This window comes from Entelurus aequoreus, linkage group LG11 (genome assembly GCF_033978785.1).
Source record: "Entelurus aequoreus isolate RoL-2023_Sb linkage group LG11, RoL_Eaeq_v1.1, whole genome shotgun sequence".
NCBI lineage: Eukaryota > Metazoa > Chordata > Actinopteri > Syngnathiformes > Syngnathidae > Entelurus > Entelurus aequoreus.
In genome coordinates this window covers 49,110,947-49,124,082 of record NC_084741.1, presented here as the reverse complement: position 1 = coordinate 49,124,082, position 13,136 = coordinate 49,110,947, and the positions used below count along the sequence as shown (strand labels likewise).

At 37.5% G+C, this 13,136-nt stretch overlaps 1 protein-coding gene across 3 annotated transcripts in view; it reads right to left on the bottom strand.

Annotated features, from left to right (window-relative positions):
- Positions 1-1,911: 1,911 nt before the first annotated feature.
- The window catches only part of LOC133660193 (aromatic-L-amino-acid decarboxylase-like), a 93,016-nt gene continuing 81,791 nt past the window's right edge, over positions 1,912-13,136 (bottom strand). For all 3 annotated transcript variants that reach the window (XM_062063463.1, XM_062063464.1, XM_062063465.1), the window contains exons 11-14: positions 12,744-12,763; positions 12,528-12,626; positions 5,871-5,972; positions 1,912-5,670 (exon numbers count right to left, since the gene is read on the bottom strand). In XM_062063463.1, the coding sequence (XP_061919447.1) occupies positions 5,470-5,670; positions 5,871-5,972; positions 12,528-12,626; positions 12,744-12,763 (422 nt within the window). In that variant the 3' untranslated portion in view covers positions 1,912-5,469. The remainder of the gene's footprint in view (positions 5,671-5,870; positions 5,973-12,527; positions 12,627-12,743; positions 12,764-13,136) is intronic.

The window sequence follows — 13,136 nt, the reverse complement described above, 5'->3', positions numbered from 1 at the left end:
GTTGCAAAAAGGAAGTAGAATTGAAATTTTAATTGGAACTTAAGGAAATAAAATTGAAATGCCATTAATGTACAATCGATAATTTGGGTCCATTCCAGAGTGATGCTTTACAGCACAGGTGTCAAACTCAAGATCAAGGGACAAATCTAACCTGCCACATTATTTTACGTGGCTCGTGAAAGCCTGGAAATAAAGTCAAAAAGTATTTTATTTTACTTTTCTTTTTTTTGTCCTGTCCAGCTACTCAGGCAAATCATATAGTTGATGTAGATGCCCAGATTGGCTGTACAGATTTACTTTACAAAAGAGAAGTGTAGGATACTTCTCTTGTTGCCTTATTTGTATTTGATTTTATTAAATGTATTTTTATTATTATTTGGTGCAGCCGGAGAAGGAGGGGATAGAAAGAGAAAAAAAGGAAGACAGAGGGGGAAATTGTGGGCACAAGAGGGGGTTAAGACAGAGAGACAAAGACAAATACAACAACAAACACAACAATAACAACCACAACAACAACAGAACAACATCAGCAAATAGGATATGTACAAATATGATAGTGAAAGTGATAGCAGAGAAGCAGTTAGTGAAGTAAATATTAATAACACAGAAATAACAATGAACATTATTACACTACAAACGGATCAATACAAATACCAATAGAAATAGCACTATTGATAATGAATAATAACAACAATTTACCTCTATTGTCAACAATACAATTGTTTCAAATGCAACAATACATATATGTAATAAATAAACATTGATTGATTGATTGATGTAATGATAACTTCAAATACAAAATAAAGCAGATAAATGGAGGGGAAGAAAGAGAAGCAAACTGTATTAACCTTGAGCCCAACCCAAAACAGCAGGTGCGGCGCCCAGGGAACAAGGGACCACGGGCCCCACGCTGCCAGGCCGGCCAGCGACAGGAACCCCACAGGGAGAGGAAGGGCCAGCAGCAGGCCATAGACAGACGCTCTCGGCAGAGGACAAGGCACGGGAGAAGCAGGGGACAGCCAGCCCCCAAACCAGCAAGGGACCACACACCACGCGGGCAGAAAGGCGGGACGTCCCGCCCCGAGGGGACCAGAGACTCCCCGCAACCGCACGGGAAGACCACCCCCGCCCCACCAGCAACCGGGACGAGTCCAATATTATTACCACAATGTACACAATATATTTTAATCATAACAAATGTTTTTCAACGACAACTAAAATTAAAGATTCTTACATAAAACAGATGATTTAATTTGATGTAATATTACTAAGTATGGAAAATGGTGGAAAATACTTAATTTCCCAGAATGCTTTACTTTATCCAAGTGCAGTGGTACCTCAACTTAAGAGCGTTTCATAAGACCTGTCTCTCGTCTGACTGTTATGTTTTAAGATGCAAGCAAACATTTTAGTTACAAGCATCCCCGCCATTAGTGGCAGAAATGTCACATGGAAGATCGTAAGATCCGATCAAAACATCTGGTCCCACTCGCTAGCATTAGCTTATTGCTAAAGATGGGCATAACTTTGTTTTTCTAACCATGGTAAGAGGAAAAGTACTTAGAAGAATAATTTTAGGGCTGTTCATTAAATAAATAAAAAAATCATCAAAAACATGGCTGAGCTCATAGCCAACTTGGCGAAACAGAATGAATCCAATGCCAGCCAAAAATGTTAAAATACAATCTAAACCGCGGACATACCGTAATTTCCGGACTATAAGCCGCACCTGACTATAAGCCGCACCAGCTAAATTTAGGGGAAAACACAGATTGATCCATATATAAGCCACACCCTACTATAAGCCGCAGGGTTTTGATGTGTAATTACCGTAGTATATAGGGGTTCCTGCTACCACGGAGGGGAATGTCGGGACAGAGATGACTGTTTGGGAACGCAAAGCGTCCCATTTATTAACTATAAATCTTTCAATCATTCAATCAAACTTTCACATCTTTGACATGGCGAACAACATTCGTGCAGAGTACAAATAATACAACGGTGCAAAGTAATACAAAGTGCTCGCATGTACGTTATCAAAATAACCAGCCTACCGGTATATGAAAAGTCAGTCTTTAATCATTGTGTCATCGTCTTCCTCCTGCGTACTAAAACCACCGAAATCCTCTTCGTCGGTGTCGGAGAAAAACAGGCCGTAAATAAGCCGCACCCTTGTATAAGCCGCAGGGACCAGAACGAGGGGAAAAAGTAGCGGCTTATAGTCCGGAAATTACGGTATACACATTTGGAAAATCTGCAGATGGTGTGTTTGAGGAGCAGCTGAAAGGAGATACCGTAGAAGTACACTCTCTAAGGTAAATGTTGTACCTTATTATGACAACTGAAATTGTTAGTAGTACCTTCTATTGTATTGTTTTTATCCAATATGTATTAGTTAGAAATGTGTATTTATTTTTTAAAAGCATGTTACTTGTTAAAATTGAGCTGTTTTGGGGAGGCCAAGCAACAATTAAATAGATTTTATTCATTTCATAGGGAGACGTTTAGATACAAATGTTTTGAGTTAAGAGATTTGTCACAGAACTAATTAGGCTCGTAAGTTGAGGTACTCTATGCTGTTTTTAAAATAGAGATAAGCTCATAACCCTGCGAGGAATCGAAACATCTTGAACAACTACTGAAAGATGCTACTAAACCTTGTAATTTAATTAGGTGCATGTTTGGGAGCAACACTAATACTTGTGAAATAAGTGTATATGCAAAATAATAAAGTTAACATACTAAAATAAATGGACATATTTAGGCTGTTTGTCGTGTTAAATGTGTGAATGGATTGAACTACTATAAAAGTGTCGACTAAACTTAATTTTAAACTCTATAAAGTGAATCTAATGTGTGTATTCTGTGTTAATGAAGGGCAAGAAAACTGGTCCTTGCTGACAACAGGAGACTTTATTAATCTGATAAAAACATAGTAGCACATACTGTTTATAGCGAGAGAAAAGCGCAAAGAATTGCAACTGTCGCCTCCATAGACACAACATGACAAGTGTTGTTGCTCCCACGTTTACTGTGGAGCCAATTGAGAGCAAATCTCTGTTTAGCAACATGCAAACTATAACATCACCAGATGATCATATATGAATACAATATAGCATTTGACCTGAAGTTAATCTTTTTGTAGTAAATCTTTCAACGTTTCAACCAGCACAAGTTGATGTTGAAGGATAACCAATTCAATATGCAAAAGTGGTCAAAGGTCAGGTCCTTACGCTGTTTGGCTTCAAACTATGAGTTCTGACCTGCAATGCACATTTCGTTGATTGAACGATCACATTATGACTACAAATACGTTTAGCGTGATTGGTTGTCGTCTGCGACCACACTGGTCCAATTGTGCATAATGCCTTTGATCAAATATCCATCATTTATCTTGTAACTGTTGACAAATGAATGCACAGTATACATACTCATAAAAAAGTTAAATTAACTTTTTAAAAATGTAGTGTCCCTCACGAGCAAGTCACAGTGCAAGTATTTATGTTGTGCATACAATTGTACACACACCTCATTGACCCCAATATAAGACAGTATTCTTTTTCCAATGAAAAAAGTGGGGGAAATGGGTCCTACATTCTCAAGCAGTGTTGGACTATTTCAAAATTAACATTTTACCAGTTTACTTCCCAAAAAAGGTAATTAAACTAGTAAGGTAATTACTCCTTTATAAATGTAAATAAATACAGAAGGAAAGTAATCATTGAGTTACTTTTTTTCCTACATCTAAGACTCATGACGCTCACAAACGTCAGTTTTTACTAAATGTCACTGAATGCACCGTACATGAGTGTAATTGGTCGAAAATAAGGAAGTGCTGTGTGTGTGGAGTTGATACTAGTGTAATGTGCCACCTTTCACTGGGAACAGACACTTCTGAAGTCATTATTTGTAACAGCAACAACGGCGTCCGCGAAACCTATGCATGCAAACCAACAGGTGGCGCCAAACAAGTCGTCGCTTTTCTTCCTGTCACTCACACACACCCTCAAGAGTTTCAGCCGCAACACAGAGACCAAGGTTACGGTTCGTATTAGACCCTAAGCCCTAGGCATTATGATTAGGAGTGTCTTAATCCGATATCGATATTGAGCCAATATCAGAAGGAAAAAAATCAGATGATATCGGCTTGCATCTAAAATCTCCGATACAAGTAGCCCTGCAGTGTGTTTACTTGTGCAAAAGCTGGACAGCCAGCAAAATATGTTCTTGCAGTATATTTTAGTCAAGTCGATAAACATGGTAGGGTATTGGCCACTGGGAGCTAGCAGCTACACAACAGCCAAGCACACAATTGCACACATGCTAGACATGCATAATAAACAATACTGCAGCCGAAAAACAGTACATTTGTCAATATAAACAAATATCAAATAATTATAAACGCATGTTAGAGATACAAAGCCTTCAAGGCGGAAAAATAGGTGTCGACCAGCTCAGTGGCCTTGTGGTTAAAGTGTTCGCCCTGAGACTGGGAGGTTGTGAGTTCAAACCCCGGCTGAGTCATACCATAGACTACAAAAAATGGGACCCATTACCTCCCTGCTTGGCACTCAGCATCAAGGGTTGGAATCGGGGGTTAAATCACCAAATGATTTCCGAGCGCGGCCACCGCTGCTGCTCACTGCTCCCCTCACCTCCCGGGTGGTGAACAAGGGGATGGGTCAAATGCAGAGGGTAATTTCACCACACCTCGTGTGTGTGTGTGACAATCGTTGGGACTTTAACTTTAACTTTAGCATCATTCAACTTATTGTGTCATGAGCTAAACCTAAATATTACCAAAAGAAAAATAGCACTCCACTTCAATTTAGAGGCAGCAAAATCTGTCATGTTTGTTTTTCATACCTATAATTGTTCTGTTTGATTAATTTCACCTGATCAAGCCTTTTCTATTAAAAAAAACAATAGTATTTAAAACAATGTAAGTATCTGGCTGATATCAGCTCTTAATTAAGACTCCAATATTGGTAGTGATAAAAGTTGTTATCAGGTCCTCCCCATGTATGACAATGAAAAGATAATGGTGATTAATGGGTTTTATGTATGGTGTTAGGTCTTTGATTTTGTCTTTTTTTCCGAAACAGTTCTCAAAAAAAGAAATGTTTTATATTTGGGGTCAATCTCGGTGTTAACCAAAACAACGCGGCACTTACACAATTTGCAATACATTCATAAAGACCACAACAAATGCATTTGAAGTTCACCTGCACCATAACCATACACAGGGCGGAAGCTGCATAGGCAATAAATAAACGCACATGAATCGGAAATTAAAGCTAAATTGAGGTTGACTTGCAAATAAACCGAGGAGCGTGCGTCTTTGTGTATAAATTCAAAAATAAGAAGCAAAAAAAAAAAAAAATCACGGTTGTAATAAACCTGCGCATGCTTTTTGGTGCTCCTTTTATGACGCGTGGTATCTGCAACGTCAGCCTCACTACCTCGGACTCAATGAAAACCATCTTGCAGGAGTTCAAAGGTCAGCTGTGTGATGTGCCGCCACGCCTGCTGGATGTGGCGAGACTCGGTGGGCCGCGCACAAATGGCCAAGCGCAGCACGAAGCGTCCGGACAGATGACAAGGCACCAAGTGGATCTCACGGTTCTTCGTGATCCTCTTCAGCAGCTTCTGGTTCAGCTCATTGGAGCCCTAGGAAAGGTGGACAACACAGAAAAAGTCAAGGGCGAGGAAATTATATCTATAAGTGTTATCACGTGCTAACTCTGGGTTTTATTGCCCTTTATAGTCAGCGTGCACACAGTCACATATTCTTTACACTTAGTCAATTTCAGTCTCCCAGTAGAAGCAGGAAAATATGATAACTTAGTTTTACTCAATATGAGCCTTACCTTCAGTCTGAAGCACACCAGACCCATGATGACCTCAGCACAGATCTCAAATCTCTTGTCTGCTCGTACTAAACTCTCAAACTCCTTGGCCAGCACCACTTGCTGTGGAAAACGACATCAAACCGTTTTTTTTAACTGTACATCCGCCTTATATTCATATTTTCCCCACACGTACTGATAGTAATCACAACTGCCAAAAAGACAAAGTGTGTAAACTGCCGCCAGGGGGCAGTACTGTATAAGTGAGTGTTGTTTAGTAAAAGTACTGCCTTTGTACTGTGTGGTGTACAGCTGAACATCTTTGTTGTAAGTACTTGCAGTAGAAAATAAATAACCCTCTTAAAAATAGTTCTTAAAAAAACCAAGTCATCTTTGCTTGTAATGAGCAAAAAAAAAACTGCAATAACCCTCTTAAAAAGAGTTTTAAAAAAACAAGTCATCTTTGCTTGTAATGAGCACAAAAAAAAAACTGCAATAACCCTCTTAAAAAGAGTTTTAAAAAAACAAGTCATCTTTGCTTGTAATGAGCAAAAAAAAAAACTGCCAATGGAACGAGTCTATTGTTTTGGGAAGATTTCTTGAAATAAGACATATTTAAGCTTTAAAAATCCAAGTGAGCTTGAAATCCGCATTAAACCATATTAGCTAAACTTACTAATAATGTAAATGTTTGTGTCTTGTGATGCTCCAAAGAAGTATTTTTTTTCTTTTAGATCTATTGTCTAAAAACAAGTTCTTATGTCTCACTAAAAAAATTTGATTTGTATTAAGTTTTAGATATTTTGACTATAAATTAGAACTCTATACTTGATTAGATTGTGAGTTTTTCCAGTGTAATAGTCTAAATATAAATCCGTATTTGAATAACAGATTATTAAAATATGTATCTCTTAACATAGCATTAATTTAGATTGGTATATTGAGTGCATTATAAATAAAATTTATATTTTCATGTTAAAAAAAAAATATATATATAAATATTATTAAACTTCCCATAGGGGTTGTGTTCAAATATTTTTATTATGTTGGATTTGTTGGGTCATTTAAACCAGTGGTTCTAAAATGGGGATACGCGTACCCCTGGGGGTACTTGAAAGTATGCCAAGGGGTACGTGAGATTTTTAAAAAATGTCTGTCAAAAAGAACTGTGAAAAGAAATGCAACAATGCAACAATCAGTGTTGACAGCTAGATTTTTTGTGGACATGTTCCATAAATATTGATGTTAAAGATGTATTTTTTTGTGAAGAAATGTTTAGAATTAAGTTCATGAATCCAGATGGATCTCTATTACAATCCCTAAAGAGGGATGATTACTTCTATGTGTAGAAATCTTTATTTATAATTGAATCACTTGTTTATTTTTCAACAAGTTTTTAGTTATTTTTATATCTATTGTTCCAAATAGTTCAAGAAAGACCACAACAAATGAGCAATATTTTGCACTGTTATACAATTTAATAAATCAGAAACTGATGACATAGTGCTGTATTTTACTTCTTTATCTCTTTTTTTCAACCAAAAATGCTTTGCTCTGATTAGGGGGTACTTGAATTAAAAAAATGTTCACAGGGGGTACATCACTGAAAAAAGGTTGAGAACCACTGATTTAAACGACTGTAAGTTTGCCGACTTGAAAAAAATGAATATAATTTTCAATAGACTTATACTAGTACCTCCAGGTACCTGTACTGTTACTCATCTCAGACCACCTCCCAACATTTGAATGACAGAGCGCTGCAAAATGAAACTAAGTACACATTCACAAAATTGCAACTTTTAAATGTTAGCTTTAATATTGTCATATACTGTATGCACTTTAATACAGCAGGCAAGAAGGGGGAATGTTTAATATTGAATCATCATCATCTAAACCAGACCTGGGCATTCTGCGGCCCGCGGGCCACATCCGGCCCTTTGTGCGTCCCTGTCCGGCCCGCGTGAGGCCAATCATAAATTACAAAATACATTTTAAAAAGTATCTATGTTAAGTGTGCAATAAAACGGTGCTGCTTTTGTCTTGAAAAGCGTTATTTGTATTACTTCCGTGGGGACGTATGCTCCTGCGCGATTGTGAGTGAATGTGAACAGCGGCAATCACAAATTACAAAATACATTTTAAAAAACATCTATGTCGTGCGTGCAATACAACTGTGCTGCTTTTATTTTGAAAAGTGTTATTTATGGGCATATGTCCGTGTGTAACCTGTGAGTGAAGGTGCACAGAGACAAGTGATGCCCGGTTACCACCGAGATGTCAGCTCACGCTAAAAAAAGAAAAGTTGATGACGAATGCCGTGTTTTCAACAAGACATGGACTGCCAAGTATTTCTTTACAGAGATGAAAGGTAAAGCCGTGTGCTTAATTTGTGGTACCTTGCCTTGCTGTTTACTGTCTTCGGGGCCGACCTAAAAGGGCCATGACAATTAGGAGGGCCACATGATTACAGCAACTGGTCACTTCAGAGGCGAATCATCAACATGGTCGCTGTGCTCTGTAAGTGTTGGCTTGTTTTACTTTAAAGGACTTTGTTTTTACTAAACTTCTATTCAGTGGTAAGTCAACATGTCCTTCGTAATCATTTTAGTTTGGTTTAGCAGCATTGCGGCCTTGTCCATTCAAAAACCCACAGAGATAATTGCTCATTTAGCATCGCTTCAAACGCTGTCATTGTCGTAGATTTATGGCCACATTTTTAATACCACTGTACTATTTTAAGTTCATTTTGTATTGTGCCTGATTTACCAAAGGTTTGAATGTATTTTTAATAACACGTGCGAACTTCATAGTAAATCAGCTTTGCGTGTGTTAAGTTCATGGGCAGAGGATTGTGTCTTACAGGACCATCAATCAGTCAAAGTGTATTTATACAGCCTTTAATCACAAGTGTCTCAAAGGGCTGCAAAAGCCACAACAACATCCTCGGCTCAGATCCCACATCAGGGCAAGAAAAAACTCAACCCAGTGGGATACAATGAGAAACCTTGTCCGTTCGCATCGCCCCCCCCCCCCCCCCCCCCCATTGAAAATAGGAATTATGCTATTATTATGCTAAATACAATTCTTGACATTAGGTTGGATCCAAGACATGAACATACACCTACCTTTAAAAGCTGCAAACTTCGAAGCGCGATGTGGCAAAACTGTGTTACAATACTTATTGGGTGGAAGTCTTTAACATTTAGTTTTATATTTCACGTTTATAGATTTAATGTACTGTAACCTTTATATTCAACAGTTAGATTTACAGTAACATTTGTTTATATTTAACATGTATATAAAACATTTAGATGTAACATTTATTTTTACATTTAACATTAATATTTGTCATTTGGATTTAGATTTAACATTCATATTCACCGTTTAGCTTGAAGTTTACATTTAAAATGTAACACATATTTAACATTAGGATATAATATTTATATTTATACTAAACATTCAGATTAAACCTTCAGAATTAGATTTAACATTAAATGTATTATTTATATTTACAATTTAATTTTTACCTCTAATTTTATTTAAAAAATGAGCTAAAGGTGAAAAAAGAAAAAATAGAGGTTATCCAACTATTCAAAAAAAATATATATATATATATATATATATATATATATATATATATATATATATATATATATATATATATATATATATATATATATATATATATATATATATATATATATATATATATATGATTAAAATTTTTATTTAGGCATCCCATAGAAGTCAGCGCTAGCATGTAGCGTGTTTCACAGATTGTATTAAAGACCCAAGTGGGGCCACAAACAAACCTTGTTTGGGGCCACAAAAAGCGTAGAACTAGAACCGACTAGTTCTAACTGAACGCCATCATGTCATATCAGAAAGAGAAATGATTTCCTTCTCTACAGTCCATGTCTTCTAGAAACAGACAAGGATGCACAGCACAATCTGAAGTAATATGAAATGATGTATGGCTGCAGGGATCAATGCTGTTCGTTTTAAAAATGGAGCGTAAACTCAAAACAGGCTTATTTGATTGACAGAGCAGACTGGAGGGAGCGATGAGGAAGATGAGGCGGAGAGACAAGCATGCAGAAATGAAACATCCTGGGTGAACACAGTTGTTGTGGGGAGGACGAGGATGGGGAACCGTAGGAAAAGGTTACTATGAAAAGGAATCTAGAGACCAGTCAGCAGACACGTGAGTGATAGGATGTGCCGATGCAAACAGACGAAAAAGAAATGCACTGACAAGAACGTGATGCTATAAGGAGGATGTAAGGAGGGGGGGCTGTGAGGAGGGGGATGACATTTCCCATAATGATCAGGAATATGTGATTGAAATGACAGAAATGTTATTCCAGTCAAGAAAGAGAAAGGAAGAAGTGATCAATGGAAGATTGAACATGACAGCATGTGGCAACACAACTTATAAAATTACATTCTTATTCATTGACTGTTAATACCAAAGTGTAATCAGCTTGTCAACAATCAGGAACACGACATGAAAAACGTTACGTAAATCACTCAAATAAAAGTCATGTTGCTTCACTTTAAGATTTTTTAACAGTCAAGTATTGCCTCACAAAATTGAGCAACAACACAATAATGAAAAAATGTTCTGGACAGAAAAGGTTGAACTTTGCAGTTGTTGAAAAGCTTAAAGGGGAACTGCACTTTTTGGGGAATTTTGCCTATCATTCACAATCATTATGAGATACAAGAACACGTCATTTTTTACTTAAAGATTTTTAAAATAAAAATACGCTTGAATGATGCGGGTAATGGGAGTCACCGTTGTAGCCTTCAAAGCCCTCTAAAACAACCTCAAAACACGTTCACAACAATATGGAATATGTTCAATATTTACCGTATTTTTATTATTTGTAATCATTTCCGGGACTAATTTCTTCCGTGCATTGATTTTTGTTTCCATAGCAGCGCACGTCTGACTTCTGGCAACATGTGTGTTCCTACTTCCGGAATCAAACATGAGTGGGTGTTCTAATCATGGCAGACTTGGTAACAGACAACAAAGGCGAATATTTTTGGACAAATGAGGATTCGCAACCTTATTTTTTTGAAGGATGAACTACTGCACGAAGAAGAGGGTGAGACGTTGGAGCAGACGGAAGCTGGGAGAGGGGGATGAAAGCGATTTTGACACTATAAATATGAACTTCGTGTTGACATAGAAGCTAGCTTATCTCTTGCCGTAGTTAGCTTTTACGGCTAATACCGTAGCACGCCGACTTATTACAACACTAGAAAAGTTGTTATTGCTCTTACAATAACAATGTCGCTCCAGTTTGGTTATTATACAGGTTACGGAACACAAATGAAGTATTGTTGACAGTTTTTGGATGCATTTTAAAAGTGATTTAGAGTCCAAATGGATTGCACCCATTAGCTGCATTGCTAGCCACCAAGAACGAGCCGCTTTTTATATGTTAGAATGCAAAAAAAACAAAAAACTTTTGTCTTCTTGTCTCTCTTAATGATTGTAAACGATAGTTCCTCTTTAACAGAACGTGAAGTGTTTGACCTTCTTTCTACCGTTCTTATTCTCCGGCAGGGCAGTAACCAGGATTTGACAAATACGGAGGTCTAAAAAATGGTGGTCTAAGAAGAGCTTTGAAAGGCTGAAATCATGAGATTTTCCAGCACTGTATAAATATTACCTTGAGCAACACAATGAATTATCCTCTTTTTTAAATTACTATGCTGAAGTTAAGCGTATCAAGCAATGCCAACATCATTAAAACATCAAATTTGGTAACATTACTTCAACTCCGACATGGACTTGCACTCACGACCTTCTGCCTTGAAGTGCATGTCCTAGTCACACGCGCCACTAGAGCCACCGGAAGTAACGGGAGAAATGTATCTTAATGTTCTAATCAGTGACAGAGCATGACGTGTCCAGGAATATGTTTGGGGTAAAATTTAGTATAGTTTACATTTGACATGTGCTTCTTCACACAACACGCCCCAACCCACGGATAGCGAAGCTGTATGCACAGCGCGTGTTCTGCGCGTAAGGTGGGGCGGCACCTGACTGACATGACGGTATTATACCAGCGATTAGACAGCGATTCACATCAATTTCATTCAGGCGAAACCTACATAAGAGACGTCAGCATATTTTCATGATAACGGTATATCACAGCACATTTCAGACCGGATGATATTTAAAGTAAAAGTGGACTTCATTGTGTTACGTTGTTGTCTGGCGTTGTAGCGGGTTCAGCGGTGCATGACCAAAGATGGTATATTGTAAGAGGATGATCTACCGCATTGTGATGTACAGCGCACACGATGTGCCACACAAAGTATTTTTGCTATCGGTTATATCCTCTTCTAAAAAAATATATATATAGAGGACATGACCTCGGTGTCCTCAATGGTAGTTACGACCATGTTCTCTGGTAGAACAGATGGGTTTTAATGTGTTCATGAGCGAGGACAAAACAGTGTTGGAAACAAATACGCGAAACAAAAATGTCATAGTTTTCATACTGCATAAACCAGCTATAATCTACGTATTTCTATGAAGAAATACATACAGATTATTATCATTTGAAATAGGCAAGCTTTGCATTGAAATTTCAGAAGATATCAGAGTTTCAGAGAAGAATATTCATCTATAATAGCAAGTGGTGTGACATGACATACCTTACGTATATGAGCTTGTAGTCCATTGAGTCCGTACATACGAAAGACAAACCACATTTTTAGCGCGCGGAATCGTCTGCCCAGTGGAATCTGCCAGTGCTGAAAGGGAAAACATGTTTGTGGTTTTTTGAGGGGGCAAAGGGACAGGAAGGTATTGTTTTGTTTTTTTCCAGATAAACAGATATGGGGTTTTTTTTCAACTAAAAAATAACTTACCCTGTAATCCGTCACCAAACCTGTAACGGAAAGACAGTCATTTGGTGCGTGATGTAATGAATATGTTGAATCTTGTCTTGTCTGACTTTCAACCGGTGACTTAATCACGGTTATATCATAGCAGGGAGGGCTAATATGTGTCACAATGCTGTGAATTTTGGTACCGGTACCGGTACCAAAATGTATTTCGATACTTTTCTGTATTTTTCGATACTTTTCTAAATAAAGGGGACCACAAAAAATTGCATTAATGGCTTTATTTTAACAAAAAATCTTACGGTACATTAAACATATGTTTCTTATTGCAAGTTTGTCCTTAAATAAAATAGTGAACATACAAGACAACTTGTCTTTTATTAGTAAGTAAGCAAACAAAGGCTCCTAATTTAGCTG